The 17,983-nt window shown below is 45.6% G+C and overlaps 1 protein-coding gene across 3 annotated transcripts; it reads right to left on the minus strand.

The window, feature by feature from the left end:
• Nucleotides 1–1,787: 1,787 nt before the first annotated feature.
• On the minus strand, nucleotides 1,788–17,750 carry LOC131690229 (peroxisomal ATPase PEX1). 3 transcript variants are annotated; one of them, XM_058975819.1, is made up of 12 exons: nucleotides 17,615–17,739; nucleotides 17,434–17,535; nucleotides 16,758–16,985; nucleotides 16,581–16,695; nucleotides 4,954–6,312; nucleotides 4,633–4,891; nucleotides 4,250–4,572; nucleotides 3,906–4,190; nucleotides 3,097–3,455; nucleotides 2,856–3,035; nucleotides 2,034–2,137; nucleotides 1,788–1,973 (listed from the first exon to the last, which is right to left on the minus strand). In XM_058975819.1, the coding sequence occupies exons 2-12, from the start codon at nucleotides 17,524–17,526 to the stop codon at nucleotides 1,904–1,906; spliced, it is 3,375 nt and encodes a 1,124-aa protein (XP_058831802.1). In that variant the 5' UTR covers nucleotides 17,527–17,535; nucleotides 17,615–17,739; the 3' UTR covers nucleotides 1,788–1,903. The 3 variants fall into 3 exon arrangements, with proteins under 3 accessions (XP_058831802.1, XP_058831803.1, XP_058831801.1); XM_058975820.1 differs by having other exon boundaries at nucleotides 17,656–17,728; XM_058975818.1 differs by having other exon boundaries at nucleotides 17,434–17,750.
• Nucleotides 17,751–17,983: the final 233 nt, after the last annotated feature.

Consider the following 17,983-nt stretch of genomic DNA (forward strand, 5'->3'; position numbering starts at 1 on the left):
TGTAACAGAAATTTGTATTTAAGGGATATGTAAGCGAACCGCAACGCGGCTTGTCGGCTGTCTTCTCACAAAACGAATCCGTAACAACTGACAGCATCATCGATGGAACCTCCCGTTGACACTCGCTACAATATAACAGATCGCTCCAGGAAAACCGAAAGCACGATGATAATGGCGCATTTCACTATGGTGCAATGTTTTAGCGTTGCTCCCAGGCAGGTGCTTCCATCGAAACCACTCGTTTACGTACACCTTACATCTGACGACCGCCACAGCAACAGGCAGCAAGGTTCAGTCAACCATACCGTGCTCCGTCCGTTAATGGTGTTAGTCTGCCATCATCCACAATGATAATTCAATTTCGTATATTGAAAATTACTATAATAGTTATTCTACTGTTTAAAACGGTGTGATCTAGGTAATTGAGCATGAAATCGGGATAAATGAAAAATCTAGCTTGTGTCAAGGTGAGATTACAATATGAACACACTTGAATTATTAATCGACAGCTCTGTCAGGATTTTATGTTGAACGGCAGATATCAATTTGCTGGTGTATGAATATTTTTTACGACCATGAGCAGCAAATTTCAATAAAAATTCCATTACCAACCATATCAGCTTATCAGCTAAGCGAGTTGCGAGATCTCATCCCATAATCGAATAGGAAAATGAGTTTTCGCCAATCGAACGAATCATTAATATCATTATGCTTGGTATTTTGCTAAATTACATTTCTATGCTAAGCTAGTTTAATTTGACAAACGTATGCTTATTGGGATAGTTATGATAGTTCAATAAAAAAACGACTATAATCCAATAAAAAATCTATTACAATCATCCAGCTCATCGTCAGACGTGCACCATCGTTTGGATAGTATTCGTGCACTAGCAGGAAAATGAGTTACCGCCAGAATTTTTCCACATCGATCCAATAAAAATTAGAAAATTCGCCATCACCACAGGTAATCTGATGAGTGACGACGGCGAGAGCAAATAGTGTCCTCGATGCTATCATGATCCTGGTTGATTGAAATTTAACTTGAATGTTGAGGGAAGAGATTTTCGATTATCGAGTTATTATGTAGGTAGATCGCGTGGGAATACTGATCTACGAAAGGTGTTAAATCACACTGCAATCAATGGAAAGTATCCTTTCCGTTTAACAGCAAAACTGTAGTTTAAAATGTACAAAAGGATAAGAAGATGCGTTGGCTGTTGGCAAAAGTATTGAGTTCTTTGTATGCCACCCCGAAATAGCATATCACATAAAACGAGTGCAAAGTTGCACAGAGAAAATTTTAGAACTAAACCCATGACAACCGTGTGCCACGACGATCAATATTCATAACATCTAACTCGCTTCAGCAGATAGATATCTACAAAACTAATGTGAGAAAAGACTTGATTGATACATTTTTTACTGTGCCCTTCCCGCTAGTAGAATCATCGGTTTCAGTTCGTTCGTTTATGTTGTGTCAAAATATGCACAATTTTTTCGCCAATCTTTTCAAACCCTCTTGAACGTGATTGGCAAGGATTTGTCGTTCTGCACATTTTCGCTACTATACACTTGACGATTCGGGCACCGCCCAGCTCCGCGAAGGGGTGCTATCTTTGTGTTCCGGTATTGTATCAGTCCGCTTTGTAGGGGGAATTTATTTTTCCTCTTTGTTCAAGTATCGAGTAAAGAGCTATTATCAGGACTTTCGTGAGATTTATTTTCCCTCTGTGGTAAAAACGACTATATACGGGGATGTCATCAGTAAATGACAGTACACGCAAACCTATGAAATGTTTGTCTTTTATACCTTTCCACGTTAAACCTAAGTAACAATATCACCGCAGCTGATAAAACCTCAAACTAACTAAAGGTAGCAGAAAACATAAAAACAGGCATTTACTTACGCCAGCGTGGCCCTTTTCGCCACAAAATCCCTCGAAGGTGGTTCTTTGTTAGTGAATCGTGCGTAACTGAAAATGCAAATTTCATCGTAAGACGCTTTACCTAGTATGTTCTAAGCAGATACTTACGTAACCTTGTATTTCTGCACATCCTGTGGACTTAATGAAGGGCGCGTGCTGGCAAATGCTTCCATGAGATGCCTCTGGTTAATCGTTATCTGCTCCGGAACATGCTGTGCGAATAAGATAATGAAAAACAAAGTGGCGCGTTATTTTTTTAAATAAGTTAAACTCGATACATGGAATAGGAAGCTGCTTGTGAACACGAAACAGGATAATTTTAACATTCACTATAATTTTAATTGTAACGTTTTCTTCGCTGTTCATTCGCGTATTCCAGCGTACAAAACAAAATCAGAATACAGCTATCATCACATATGCATTTATATAACCATCCTGCCAGCTAAGCGGGGAAAACGAGAGGATGAAAGCAGTCATTATCGTTGGAAACTCGACGTATCTAACTCACCCAGCCCCCGTAACTAAGTACTTCCGACTTATAGTACCATTTAGTCAAAACGGGCAAAAGCGGTATTATCTTCCTACAGAGCACTGCTCTGTTCTTCACCACGGAGGAGGATTACGATTACTCCACCAGGATAATGATGATCATCGTCACCATCTATGGGCTCATGAACAGCGCAGAACGGAATCGCGGATATTATCAGTTAGGTGGCGGAAAACTTTTACCCCTCCGTTGTTGGAAATGAAAAGACAACCCGGTAATTAACTGCGTCGCGGTGTTTAAACGCTAATGGCGAAAATCATTGAAATAATGTTATTAGACGGCGGGGTTGGACAAATATGTTCAACCAGTTGGAAAATGTACAATAAGCAGCTTCCCTGATTCAAACCAGTAGCACAATTCGATAATTATAAACCAAAACAAACCTCATCGTCGATAGCATTGGACAAACACTCCTGCACCGCCAGCATGTTGGCCGTAGTCAGAACGCTTTGGATATCCGCACCGGTGTAACAACTTGATTTTTTAGCAAATTGCGACAGATGTACGTCAGATGCTAATTTCAAACTGCTGCTGTGGGTTTTAAAGATGGCCAAACGGGATTTCTGTTACCAAAAACATAATTTTTCTATATTACTAATACGAGTAAAAACTAAAAAACCTCACCTCATCCGGTATACTACACTCCACCAGGCGATCGATTCTTCCCGAACGCAGCAGAGCCGGATCCAAAAGCTCGGGTCTAGATGTCGCACCAATCACCGTTACTCCCTTCAAACCCTCCACACCATCCAGTTCAGTAAGCAGCTGGTTCACAACGCGATCCGTAACACCCGTCGAATCATGGCCCCGCCGTGGTGCCAAACTATCGAATTCATCGAAAAATAGTACGCAAGGTTTTGCGCTCCGGGCTCGGTCGAACAGGTTTCGTACATTTTCCTCACTTTGTCCGATATACTTGGCTAGCAGTTCCGGGCCCTTCACTGAGATCATCCGCAAGTTCCACGTTTTGGCCAATTTTGCCACTGAAACAGAACAGGTTTTATTTTGCTGAGCCCAACATTTAAATCGAATAGAAAAGCATCTTTGTGGTTAGAATCAAGTGTAAAATATTTTAAATTTAGAGTAGACAGCTTGAGAAATGAAGTTCATGTAGCAATTTTAGTGACTTAGATTTGTTAGATTTATTTGGAATAAAATATGTTTAATAAAGTGAAATTTATTATATGAGGAAAACTTCTAAGATGAATGAAAAAAAACTAATATGAATTAAAAAAGTTTTCTAAAAGTTAATAACTTAACAATAATGATAGGTTTCAAGGCAAATGTCCACACGAACTTGTGCTTGAATGGTCAACATTAATCCACAACATATTTTACACTTGTTTCCAACCAACGTGTAAATTTAGTTCTCGTTTTCTCAATGTTTCCAGTTCCTATTCATAGTGTTCATTAGCTTCATAGCAGATACATACCAAGATAGGTTTTTCCCGTGCCTGGAGGACCAAACAGCAATATGCCGGCCTGATTTCGCAATGGAGAATTTTCAAAAATCTTCGGAAATTTACTCGGCCACATCAACACCTCCTGGAATACTTCAATGGCATTTTCCAAACCCGGCACCCGATCACCCGGAACATGATCGTCAGCATCGGCATCGTTCGTCTGCTTGTGACTTTCGATACCCTGCAGACAGTAGGAATTGGTTACGTCCAATGCACAGTTGATCATGCTTTCCGCAATCCGAGGGTGTTTAGAATCTGTGAATAAACATCGAATATTAAACGAGCAAATAATGGAATCCCCGCCACCCATTTACCATGCTTAAAAGCGTAAAAAACAGCTCGATCGACCATCTGCACCAGACTACCGATGGTGTAGCCCTCCGTTGCATTAGCCAGTCGCTTCCAGTTAATCTTTTTCTCTAACTTGCACTGTTTGTTCACCAGCAGACTTTTTATCACGATTTCTCTATCAGTCTTATCAATATTTGGCAGCCTTCGGATGTGGCGGAACAAATGAAACCCACGAGACGAGTACAGTCTTCGATTTAGATTGTTAACACTGCCTATAGATGCAAGTACGGATATGGCATTATTGCTTGTGAACTCTTCGATTTGCTTTCGAAATACATCAGAAACTCTAAAATTAAAAAATCATTTTGATAAAATTGTTACTAGGCGATCATGGTACTGCATGTACTTGTTATGATACTCTGCATCTTGTGTATTTTGCTCACCCGCTTGGTGTGTCAAAACATCTAATCCTTCCAAATATATCACAGCCGGGCTGTGGAACATACACAGATAGAAACAGTGACGCAAATCTTTCTGAATGGAGTCTGGCTTGCGACCCTTATGTTTCGAACAACTAAATGTGGTGGTAAAACAGTGAAACGGAGCCTTCGAGAGTTGGTACATAATCGCTCTGCAGAGTGCCTTTTTGCCGCTCTGCTCAGGTCCTGTGGACATGATTGCGATGTAAGAATAAAGTTTAATCTGCGTAATTTAGTTACCGTCTTACCCGCAATTATAATGTTACAGCTCCTTCGAACTGTGCTTCTATCATCGAGGCATAGGTTGAACTTCAACTGATCCACGCATTCATTCAAAATCTCTTGAAACTTATCGATTTTTACATGCTTAGGTTCATACTCAGCCGGCTCAACCGGTTTCTTCTTTTTCTCGTCTTCCACACTAGAAACCACCGTTTCTAAACTTTTGACCTCACCCGAGCAGATAATTTTACTCTGCCTCAAAATCACCCCGTTTACAAGGCAGTACTTCAAATTAGCCGGTTGAAGTTTGATGGTTAGATAGTATTCGGGCAGTTTAAACACCTGTCCCTGGTTTAACAGTACCGGATATACTTTAGAGTTGAACAGAATAAATTCTTTAAACTTTTCCACTATATCTGCTTCAACTTTCGAGGCTAGCTTAGCAACCGGCACCAATTCAATCATGTCGACAATGTTCAAAGCATTCTGCTTCGCCTTCAGTGTTACCTTTTCCCCATGATTGATCTCCAACTGTTCCATCAGTTTGTCATTTATCTCAACCGTCGGGTAGATATTTCGCGGAAACTGATCTACGTCAGTCGCCATTCGCACGTTCACGAAATAATCCCGATCGTCGTTTGTCGTTAGCAGAAAAGGCTGATTGATATCCATCCCCTGGGGGATGTTCTCTTTGGTGATATAGATATCACAAATCTGTGAGTTGTTCCGCCGGCAGTTCCAAACACCGCCAATTACTCGAAATTCGAAATTCTTCGGAACTTCCCGCGTTAACGTGGCTACTAAACTGTCCAGATACTGACTTTTGTTCTTATGGTTATGGTCATTCGGTTTCACCTTCTCATCCTGTTCGCTTATGAAGTTAGCCATAGATTTACTCGTTTGTAATTTGTTCAAATGCTTTTCTAGATCATTCTCGAAGAGCGAATTTCGAACGGCCGTCTGTGCTTTACCGGTGACACCATTACAGGGGACGCCACCTGCCGCGGATCTTCGCTTAATGACGTTCTTTTCCTTCTCGAGTTTCTTTATACCGTCGTTGTGATCGGCTAATCCATTTTCTAACCCGTTACTATTCCGATACCACGTGGTTGGTCGTTTCTTTCCGATCGTTGCTTCAGAAGCCGACGGTGTAATGAGACCGGCTGAGTTCACAAAACTTTCCTGGGTTCCATTTTCCACCGAGTTTACCTTTGAACGCTGCAAGTTGCGTTGCCGAACGAGCTCGGCAATGCTAAGGTTGGTATTGCTTCGTACCAGTGCTGCCGGTGGGTCAGGATCCTTTTTCAGCATTGTTTTGTACGGCTCCACAACTAGTTCGGTGTCGTTCTCCAGCCGACCGTATGGGAGGGGAGGGATTGTGAATTCTGAAAGAAGAGGGTAAGTGAAGTTGTCTTAAGTGAAATGTTTAAAATAATCTATATGTGTTACGTGAATTCGACCAATTCCGGCCATTGATAACTTCAAGGTTGCAAGCATGAATTATTTTTTGAATAAATCAAACAAGGTACACAGACCTCTCTCATGTGCAGAAAATGAATTAGGCTAATTTGCGTTGTGATTTCTGATATTTTAACTACTAATGAGACAAAATTTATAAAAAAATATGTTATGAAAATTGCAATCTGTTATAATCTTGTTATTTCATTCTGATCGGGATGCGTGACCAAATAAGATTAAGAAAAACGAGGAATATTCAAACGGCAAGGACATTTGATTTATCTAAGAAGATCTACCCCGACTTTGCAACTATACAGAAAACCTAGCAGGCCACGTCCCTTCACGATACCGCGAACGACGTTTTCGATTATAGAGTTCTTACTAGCTCTTTTGTTTTGCAACAAAAACACACAGGAGCCAGAAAGACCGAGATTATTCAACAAGCTCCTAGAGGGTTGCACTGACCCTGATGATTGAAAGCAAGTAAGGATTACCGCCATTCTAAAATCAGAAAAATGAGTCTCCGATCATCATTCGTATCGGCCGATTAAATTGCTGTTCTGTAGCCGGAAGTCGTTCGAGGAAATGATTCTGTTCCGCCTCGCCAATTGGGCTATCAGATACACAATTTGGTAAAGGGGCGAAATTCAAATGGCGTATGCTCTTAAAATGCAAATGGCACAAAATTTTCTAGAAAGTACAGGCGCCTTTGATTCGGTTTCTATAGACGTTCGTTTAGAGAAGCTATACCAGCATGCACAGTGGCTTAGAACAAAAGGTGATATGAAGTAAAAACTGTGCCATAAAGGTTTAAATAATGCGATTATATAATACGAAATTAAAAATAACACATTAACATTTACATTTACTATTAATTAGGGTGGCTCAAAAAAATTTATTTTGTCGAAATTGTGTTTAAAATTGTGGCAGAGTATTTTGTGCACTGAACCGTTTCAGAATTTATTTTAAAGAAATATGTGTGCGATGTATATATCACAAATTAACTTTACTACTTATTAGGGTGACTCCAAAATAAATATTTTGTCAATTTGTCGGGTCAAATGATTGTGTCGATAATAATTATGGCAGGCTGAATTTATTTTCAACGTTGAAACAAATTAATTTACATCTCATTACAGCCCTTCAAAAATGAATTTTTAGTTTGACCAGATCAAATGTGCTTGAATAATTTTGGAACACTGAATTTATTTTTGGCTTACTTGATATGAAAAAATTCACTTCTTACAACAAAACTTGGGCCGATTTGGGACAATTTCTGTGGGTTTTTTGTAGTGGGGTTTTATGAGCCTGGCCTGACGTTTATTGGCACTGTGTGGGACTCACGACTCACGTTCGTGCCAAACCACGATAACACTCCTTTTTCGCCCTTCTTCCCCACGAAACTACATCAAGCTATTACTGCGTGGGGGCTTGTTGTGTTTTGTCGCACTTCTGTCATCTGGTCTGTCGCGGAGCCTCACTTTGTTCATGAAATGCTCGACCTTTAAGCTTTGATTTAACTCTCGACTCTTCTCTTGATTTTTGTCTCCATTTATTACATCCAGCGTCTCGTCCCCGTGTGCCATTTAGGTGCTGATTCCTTGAGCCATTAAGCTCCTGTTTCCATGAATCATTCAGCTTCTGATCTTATCACGGTGTACCCGGATAGTCCCCGACGGTGAACTCACCCTACTCCTACCGATAGTTCCTCGACGGACGAATTTCTACCGACATCGATACACGCTTCCTTGAGCTAGATTTATCGAAATCTATCCGAATGTTATCCAACAGTGAACTACTCTACTCCGCTAAAAGTTCCATGGCAGCGTAATTTCTCTCATTTTTGTCCCGATACCCTTACCACGCTAATGCGGAGCTCTGGCGTGGCGGACATTTATTCTCGCACTACTCGTGGGATCTGATATGGAGAACAAAAACAAAAACTATAGTAAACAAACGGAGGTGCCAAACCCCTTCGCTAGAGGTGGTTTGGCGAGGTCTACCTCCCCCCCCCCCCCGTGGGGAGAGTAGTGGAGCGACGAGTGCTGCATCTGATAGCACCAGTGACCCCCCAGTAGTGGTAGGAAATAGCCCTACCAACGCACTGGACGAGACACTATCCGCGATGCGCAAAGTGGTGGAGCAGCTCGATTCAAGAATCGAGTTGACTAGCGCAAAGCAAAAAATAAGCAAGGAGTTAAAACAGAGTCTCCTGGAGCTCCGGAAAACTGTTCGTGTCGCAAGACAGAAGCAGCAGGCTTATGCCAAGAGGGTGGAATGTCGGGAGAAATCCGACAGAGAAACCCAGACAGTGGCCTCAAAGAGGGAGGGAAGAGAGAAGGTCGATACAGGCACTCAGACGGTGGCCTTCACCTTCTATGGAGCAGCCACGTCGCTCGAAGCGGCGGCCGAGTTCCCCTCGAAGGGAAAAGGCAAGGGCAATCGTAAGACGGCGTCAAACGCGAAGCGCCCTAGGAAGTCGCCAGGAGAGGGTGCAAAAACCGACACCACACGGCGTGCAACCGTTAAGGCCAAACGCCGTCTGGCCGAGGTAAGCGAGGGCGAGAGTGACCTCGCTGAGCAGAGCGTTGGTACCAGCAACCCGGCCCGACCGGGGCAGGGGGCGTTAACCCCTGGACGCTGGTCACCAAGAAGAAGCCGGCACCGACACCGGAGGTACCGCGAACCGCGAAGAAGGCCAAGGACAGAGGCGAGGCCTTGTGGTTAAAAACCGACAAGGACAAATACGCCGATGTCCTAAAGTCGATGAAGGCGGCCGAAAGCCTTTCGGCCCTTGGGCAAGATGTGCGTAGCGTGAGACGCACCAACACGGGAGAAATGCTTCTAGTGCTGAAGCGAGGCGCACAATCTAGTGCGGTATACAAGGTCTTGGCCCAAGAGGTCCTTGGTGAAGGCGCCCAAGTCAGGTCGCTAGGGGCGGAAATGACTCTCCAGTGCAAGCATCTGGACGAGTTCACGACCGCAGAAGATGTCGTCGCAGCCGTTAAGGAACAATGCGACGTCACAATCGAGCGGGCCTCTGTGCGATTTAGAGATGGACCCTCTGGCACCCAAGTAGCCTACCTCAGGCTACTGAAGGCGGATGCCAAAAAGGTAACCGAGAAAGGGAAGCTGAAGATCGGCTGGTCGGTATGCCCTATTAGCAGCCGCCTTCAGTGGATAGGTGCTATCGGTGCCTTGAGTCCGGCCACAAAGCCTACGAGTGCAAGAACATAGACAGGAGCAAACTATGTCGTCGCCGCGGCGAGGAGGGGCATAAGGAGCGGGGTTGCACTAAGGCGTACAAGTGCCTTATCTGTACCGCTAAGAAGCAAGCCCATAAACATGCTATGGGCGGACCTTCGTGTCCCTTCGGTGAGGCAAATAAGAAGAAGCCGTGAACGTCACACAGCTAAATCTTAACCATTGTGCAGCAGCCCAACAGCTGCTGTGGCAGTCGGTCTCGGAGTCGAGGACAGATGTCGCCCTCTTATCAGACCCGTACCGCATCCCTGCCGGCAACGGCAATTGGGTGTCGGACGGGTCTGGAATGGTGGCAATCTGTACAACGGGACGGTTCCCTGTTCAAGAGGTAATACACTTCTCCGCCGAGGGTGTTGCGATTGCCAAGATCAATGGTGTGTTCTATTGCAGCTGCTACGCTCCACCAAGGTGGCCCATAGAACAGTTCAACCAGATGATCGATAGGCTCTCGTCAGACCTAGTGGGCCGGAAACCGGTAGTCATAGCGGGAGACTTTAACGCTTGGGCAGTGGAGTGGGGCAGCCGCTATACAAATAGCAGGGGTCAAGCGCTAATGGAGGCGCTTGCGAAACTCGATACTGTGCTAGCTAATAATGGCTCCGCTAGTACATTTCGTAGAAACGGGGTGGAGGCGTGGATTGACGTAACATTTGCCAGCCCGAGTCTGATTCCAGGCATGGAATGGAGGGTAGACGAAGGTTACACCCATAGCGATGACTTAGCAATCCGCTTTAGGATCAACTATGGTGTGCAGCATCCGAGGGCGGGTGATCCCTGTCAGGTACGCGGATGGAAGTCCAATCACTTCGACAGCAAAGCTTTCACCGCGGCCCTAGGACTGGAGGCCAGCACCGATAGTCTAAGCGGGGATGCGCTGGTAGCCGTCCTATCACGCGCGTGCGACTCCACTATGCCGAGGAAAACCCTGCCAAGAAACGGCAGACGCCCGGTATACTGGTGGAGTGCCGAGATTGCATCCCTACGATCAGCCTGCCATAGAGCTAGACGTAGGATGCAAAGAGCCCGCACCGAGGATGCAAGAGAGAACCGCGGCGAAGTGTTTCGAGCTGCGAAATTGGCCCTTAACAAGGCCATTAAGAGCAGCAAGAGAGCGTGTTTCGACAACCTGTGTGAGAGTGCCAACGCGAATCCGTGGGGTGACGCCTACAGGATTGTGATGGCCAAGACCAAAGGGGGCTCTTCACCCCCAGAACGGTCTCCGGACCGGTTGACGACGATTATCGAAGTACTCTTCCCGTCTCGAGCCACAAGCCCCTGGCCACCTGCACTACGAGACAGTGCGGGCACGGCCGAAATGGTGGCTCCAGTGACGAATGAAGAACTACTCGCAGTGGCTAAATCCCTAGCAATGAACAAAGTTCCAGGGCCGGATGGAGTTCCAAACAACGCTCTCAAGGCTGCGATCATAGCGAACCCGAACATGTTCAGGCTAGCTATGTAGATATGCCTTGACGAGTGCCGTTTCATCGATAGATGGAAAAGGCAGAAATTGGTGCTGTTGCCGAAGCCCAGGAAGCCGCCAGGCGACCCATCGGCGTACAGACCAATCTGTCTGATCGACACGACTGACAAACTGCTTGAGAGGATTATCCTCAACAGGCTAACCCCGTACGCGGAAGGAACGGACGGCCTGTCAAGCAACCAGTTTGGCTTTCGGAAGGGTAAGTACACAGTGGACGCTCTCATCTCAGTGATAAATACTGCCGAGATAGCGATCCGGTGAGGCATTCGATACTGTGCGTTAGTGACACTTGACGTGAAGAACGCATTCAACAGCGCAAGCTGGGATGCCATCGCGCTCTCGTTACACCGGCTTAGCCTACCGGTGGGTCTCTACCGGATCCTGGAAAGTTACTTCCAGAACCGCGTACTGCTATACGAGACCGATGCCGGTCAGAAAAGGGTTCCGATTACCGCCGGAGTCCCGCAGAGCTCGATCCTAGGTCCGGTGTTATGGAACCTCATGTATGACGGGGTTCTGAGACTGAAGTTCCCTCCTGGGGTCAAAATCATCGGCTTTGCTGACGACGTAACCTTGGAGGTCTACGGGGAATCAATTCCTGAGGTAGAACTAACCGCAGAACACGCGATCAACACGGTGGAGGAATGGATGAGCGCGAGAGGCCTGGAGCTCGCTCATCATAAGACGGAGGTAGTTATCGTCAACAACCGCAAGTCGGCACAACACACGTAGGTTACTGGCAGGCGTTGCCGTATCTATCCTCAGGTACGGCGGCCCGCCATGGTCAAGAGCACTGAGGGTAACCAGTTACCTACAGAAACTGGAGAGAACCTACCGTGTGATGTGCCTCAGAGTGATATCTGCCTACCGCACGGTATAACACGATGCATCCTGCGTGATAGCGAGCATGATGCCAGTCGGGCTGGTCATTCGGGAAGATGAGGAGTGCTTTGAGCTACGTGGAAATAGGGGAGCCCGCGAGCGCACCAGGGTGACCTCGGTCGCCAGATGGCAGCGTGAGTGGGACAACTCCTCGAAAGGTAGGTGGACCCACCGGCTGATACCTAGCATATCGAGCTGGGTGGGAAGACCCCATGGGGAAGTTCACTTCCACCTGACACAATTCCTGTCAGGCCATGGCTGTTTCCGTCAGTACCTCCACAGGTTCGGACACGCGGAGGTCCCAGTCTGCCCGGACTGCCCAGGTGTAGATGAAACTGCCGAACACATACTGTTCGTATGTCATCGGTTCGACGTCGAAAGAAGAGCAATGCTTGACGTCTGTGGCTGGGACACAACCCCGGATACCCTTATCCAGCGGATGTGTCAAACGGTGGAGAAGTGGAACGCAGTCTCGGCTGCTACCATCCAGATTGCCAGTAGGCTACAGGTAATCTGGCGAACCGAGCAACAGACGGCGGGCACGGCTAACTAGTGATTGGTTAGCTGGAGCGAAAAAAGGCCAAGCGCAAAATAAGAGAGTGAATGGTCTGTTCATGCCGAGGTAGGTTGGCGCAGCGAATGGCAACCGCGTAAGGGGTAAACCCAGCCACCCCGAAGCAAGACAGAAGAGTGAGTGTATAGGCGTATAAGTGGACTGCCTCATGCCAAGATGGGAGGGTCGTAGCGTAGTATGTTGGGACTTAACAATCGATACCTCGTGGCGTGGCAGAGGAGTGAAAGGGTGAGCATCCAAGTCAGTCTCACACGGTATGTTAAGGGTGAGTATACAAGTCAGCCTCGCAAGGAACGAAAAAGGTGAGCACAAAAGTCAGCCTCATGTGGAGTGTTTGAGAGTGAATCAAGGTGCGATAGAGAGAGCACCCAAGTAAGCCTCATACAGGACGTATGAACGCGTGAGTGAGAGTGAATGAGTACATTAAGTACAGCCATCCCCCCAGAAGTAATACCGAGAGGTAGTTCCTGGGAGGAATGATGGCGGAGCCCAATGAAGTTTAGTCGGTATTAACGGCAGCATCACCATTCGAGCCCGACACGCCCCCAGTACACCCCGTGCGGTAGCTTGGACACCTACCAATAGCACGTGTACTGGGCTAGGACGTAAAGGTCTTCTCCATTGTAAAAAAAAACCCAAGGAACTCAACTTTTGATTGAGCGAAATGACTTTTGGCAACATGGATTACAAGACCATATTATTTCAATCGCTCAAAAACAATGAGCCATGTGCCCCTCAAGCGACCTCGATGCGATACCAATATCGTTGATAAATACCACAACGAAGTCTAGATCGCCAAAAATTATGTACATGAAACTCTGGAACGATTGACTTGCGTTACACAAACCGAATTGCATCCGAGTGAACTCGTATAACCCGAACGGAGTAATTACGGCGGTTTTGGGAATATAAGCTTCCTCAACTGGCACCTGATGATAGGCGCGTATTGAATCCAAGGTTGTAATGACGTTCTTACCTTGAAAGGAGGTGAGCAAATCGTGTACGTGCGGTACATGATATCGATCCGGAACAGTGACTTTAATTAACTGGCGATAGTCACCAACGAATCTCCACTGTCTGCCCTTTATGGGACGCCATGGAGCTAGGCCAGCTACTGCTGGATGGTCTGCAAATACCCAACTCCAACATCAACGCGTGGTGCGTAATATCGTGCTGAACATTACCCTGCAACGTAGCCGGAAGCGTTATTGCACGGTACTCTGTTAGTAGTTTGTGAAACGAGTGATCCAGGTACAGCGAATCAATGAATACCTTTCTCTCGGCGACGTTTCTCTTCATGGGGGAGTCATAAATTACGTCTCATAGCTCCGTTAAAGTTGGTTGCATTATCAGAATACAACTGCTTCACCAATCCTCTACGGCTGATGAAGCGAAGGAGTTTTTATTCTATTAACTGCTTACATTCGTCATCGAACTAGTCGTTTTCTCGATTCAAAATCGCTGTACCTAGTGCCGCTATAGCAGTATTTCCTATGGCGAAACTGATCTCCCTCTAGCCATCTTCAAGAGTAGCTGTGCCTAGCTGTTATTCTGTGGGTAGTGCTGCTTCCAGCCGCTGTGCCTAGTCTTGGGCAAGCCCAGCGTCCCGAAGTTGCGCGATGTTGGACCTTGGCGTCTGACTACGACGAGTGTTTTGCACCGTCGAGTTTTGAGCGCATGCATACTGCAACTAGGTAATGGTCCGAATCTATATTCGCGCTGCGGTAGGTACGAACGTTGGTGATATTAGAGCAGAATAATCCGTCGATTAGAACGTGATCGATTTGGTTTTCGGTGCGTTAATCAGGTGATCCCCAGGTGGCTTTGCGGGGGAAGAAGGTGCTTCGGACTACCATGTCACGGGAGGCTGCGAAATTCACGCATCATTGGCCGTTGTCATTCGATACGGTGTGCAAGCTGTTTGGCTCGATTACCGGTCTAAACATTACCTCCCGTCCTACCTGAGCGTGCATTTCACCGATGACGATTTTCACGTCCCATTGCGAACAGCCGTCGTGTACGTTGATGATGCTGTAGTTGAAGAAACTGCCTTCGATCCTCAACTTACATATCCTTGCGTTGATCGGAGTCCATCCAATCACGCGTTGACGCATCCTACCTAGCACTACAAAGCCGGCTCCCAGCTCGTTGGTGGTGTCACAGCTCTGGTAGAAATAGCCGCCCGATGCCCGCTTTTCCATACCTGTTGTCCTGTCAAGCAAAGTTCCTGCAGTGCTACGACGTCAAAGTTGCGTGGTTGGAGTTCATCGTAGATTATCCTGTCGAAAGCTATAAAGCAGAGTTACCTGCAGTTCCATGTTCCGAGTTTCCAGTCGTAGTCCTTATTCCTTAGGTCTTTGCCGATTGTTCCAATTCGTATTTTCTTCTGCATTGTTCGTAACGTCATTTTATTTCATACTAACCCGATTTCGAATTGGAAGCCTACACTCAGCGCGATAATTTGCAGAGTCCGCCTAGTTCGTTGATTTTCTTCGGACTCTAGGTTTTGTTGCAAGGACGCTCCCATATTCTCAATCGAAAAGTATTGCATCACTAATATCAAGCGAGTCCTCGGTCCTCGTCCTCGTGTACACAGTGGCACATATGGCTGGTGGTTCTTTCTTCATTTTTGCTATCAAACCGTGAATGGACCATCCCTGTCCAGTTTTGGTGCTTATCTAGCTGCCTTATACGCCTATTCATGTTGACACTTAAATGAGCATTGTCATTGCCGATTAAAATCATGGGAGCAATACTCTGGTAATCCTGAATTGGTAACCCAGCCAAATATGGATAACGTTCATCAAGGTCCTTGTAACGTAGAATCCGCCTTGGTAGTCCCAAGCTCTTCATCGTTCCAGCCTCAGAATTTATGTACAATCATAGAGATGTACACAGCAAACGATCAGAGTCCTAGTTGTTGATGTTTGACCATCGCCCAGTCCAGGTTGAGGTTCACAGGCAGCTTTTCCACTAACTCATAAATCAACGTAAAATTATTCAAATGTACCTGGTTATTAGTGTGAAGGTGGTGACGAGGTGCCGAGCTACCATTCCAACTCCGACGAGCGTCTCAAGTTTATCTTAATTGGAACTTCTCGCATCTTCTTCAGTAGAGCGTACACTAAGATCTCCGGTCTTCTATATAAAATCTGTAGCGTAGCTAAAACTTGTGGAACTAAATCCGGAATCAAAAGCCTATTTCGTAGCTACCAAAGCGACTCCTCGTAGACAACGTTGCAATCGCATTAAATTTTCCGTGTTTGTAAACCACAGCATTAGTGGAATTAGTGAATGAACTAATAAATAACGGCCATTCCTCCAGGTTCTCCGAGAACAGAGGGAGTTCCTTCGACATCACAGCTAGCTGCTCCGGTGTGGGTCCTATTTCGTTTACCATCGGTGGTTTTTTTTGAATCTCGTCAGCGAATCGGCGACATGAAAAGTAGAGTATTGGGACCAATTTCTTCTACACCATCATCCTGATTTCGAGGATTATCACACTCGCTCTCGTACTCCCTGTCTTCATTCGGTGTTATTTGACGATATACTCGACTAAACGATTTTGCGGCAGCCTGCAGCTCGAGGTATGAGGGGGACACGCGTGTGTTTTTGATTCAATCGTCACACAATCCACCTTTGCTTCCACCTCGAATGTGAAGTGGGCCACAGCTCAATAATCACTTCCTCACTTGGCATCACAGAAAATGTATAACGCGACTTTGTTCGTTTTGACGGTAGATGCTACAATTCTGTAGCAACGAGGAATCATAATTTGGCAAAGATGCAGATTCATCTACTGCGTTTCATGATATTCCCATGCACGTTTACGCGTTCAAAGCGGTGTCCGGAATAACAGATATTATAATAGGTTCTAACTTTTTATAAGAAACCACGGCTTGCAAATTAATCGTTGACTTCTGTAGTTTAACATATTTCAAACCACGTCCTTAATGCTAGGTTAAATAGCCAAAACCACTTTTGCGACTTACTTATCTTGATTCGAATGGTGATCGAATCGTTAATCCAAACTACCAAACTTTGCCCCTTTGTTACAACTCTCGTTTGGTCCAGCAAAATCGATTGTACTCTGTTGCTACTCACTTGCTGTAATCCAGAAAAAAATCGAAAAATATTTCATCTGTTATCATAAACGAACTGCGACCTACCAACACATTCCAATCCTTCTCGGAAGCGGCCGTGACCTCGACCGTTTTGAGCGATCGCACCTCCATAACCAGTGCCACCATAACCATGTCACCCTCCTTCAAACCCATCGTACCGGCGACTTGTGCGTTTATGCCGATCCGGTTGTCCTGGTAGCCACCGCCACCGTACGGAGACCACGACATGTAAAAGTTGTCGATGCCGCGCGTTATGCTCAAACAGCCGTTTTTCTAAAAATATAACCGAAAACACGAGAGACCACTTATTAGTTGCAGCTTCGCACATTCACACCGCCCCCCCAAAACCATATACACATTTTGCCGCTGACCAACAGGATAAACGATGACATGAGATTATTTTTATCTCGCATCCCAACAGGCCAATACATTCTGCTGTGAAAGGTTTTCGAAAACTTGCGCAAGTTAACTACGGGGAATGTGGAGTCTCAGTGATTAAATGACTTGATCGGAAACGTAAATTCGTGTTCAATCAGATTCAATGATAGTCGCTTGCTCAGAATTAGCTAGTTTTTAGAAAACCATTATACATCCGATTTTCCCCCTGATCCCCATCCATCAGCCAATGAATGAAATTCCGTCGAGATCTCAACAGTGATGGTTCAAAAATTTTCTTCCCCAAGGTTAAGTACTGAAAATTTGCACCGTCATTAAAACTCACGTAACTAGACAGCATCCGGAAGTAATTGTCCGGCAGGGTAACGTAGTTGTTCCGATGTGGCGAATAGGAAACGGTTAACGTGCGACGGAACATTATCACTGGCTGTTGAAGATTTCAGAAATTGTCATCAACTCGAACGGAACTGCACTAAGAAAATATTATTCTCAAAACGCACGACTACCTAAAGTTACTATCTATTAGAAACTGGAAGAGTACTTTGACCTCGTTATCGAAACCAACAGAAGATCCTTGATATTACGTTCTGCTCTGTCTCACGATCCGATCGCTTTTGTGGGATTTGTTTTGGTTATGTTGTTTTGGTCGGTTCTCGGTGGGTGTGGGTTGGCGACAGGGATGCCAGATTGCAATCTAAATTTGAGTCAATAAAAATTAAGCCCCTGTAATATCTGGAATAAAAAATAGGCGGTGAGTGGAGATCACATCAGCAGATAGAAAAGAAAGGGTTTCTTTTATATTGACTTCCAATAACAGTAAGTAACTTACTGTTATTCTGGTTAATATTAAATCAGGAGGGTGTCACTCCTGTCAT

Source organism: Topomyia yanbarensis, chromosome 3 (genome assembly GCF_030247195.1).
Source record: "Topomyia yanbarensis strain Yona2022 chromosome 3, ASM3024719v1, whole genome shotgun sequence".
NCBI lineage: Eukaryota > Metazoa > Arthropoda > Insecta > Diptera > Culicidae > Topomyia > Topomyia yanbarensis.

What these genes read in the sequence shown, in the direction of transcription:
- LOC131690229 (XM_058975818.1), bottom strand. Translation starts at nt 17,526, where the DNA reads ATGTTCCGTCGCACGTTAACCGTTTCCTATTCGCCACATCGGAACAAC. An exon ending in CTGTAACATTATAATTGCGG is followed by an intron (nt 4,892 to 4,953) that starts GTAAGACGGTAA and finishes TCATGTCCACAG; the next exon opens with GACCTGAGCAGAGCGGCAAA. An exon ending in GTGCAGAAATACAAGGTTAC is followed by an intron (nt 1,974 to 2,033) that starts GTAAGTATCTGC and finishes TTGCATTTTCAG; the next exon opens with TTACGCACGATTCACTAACA.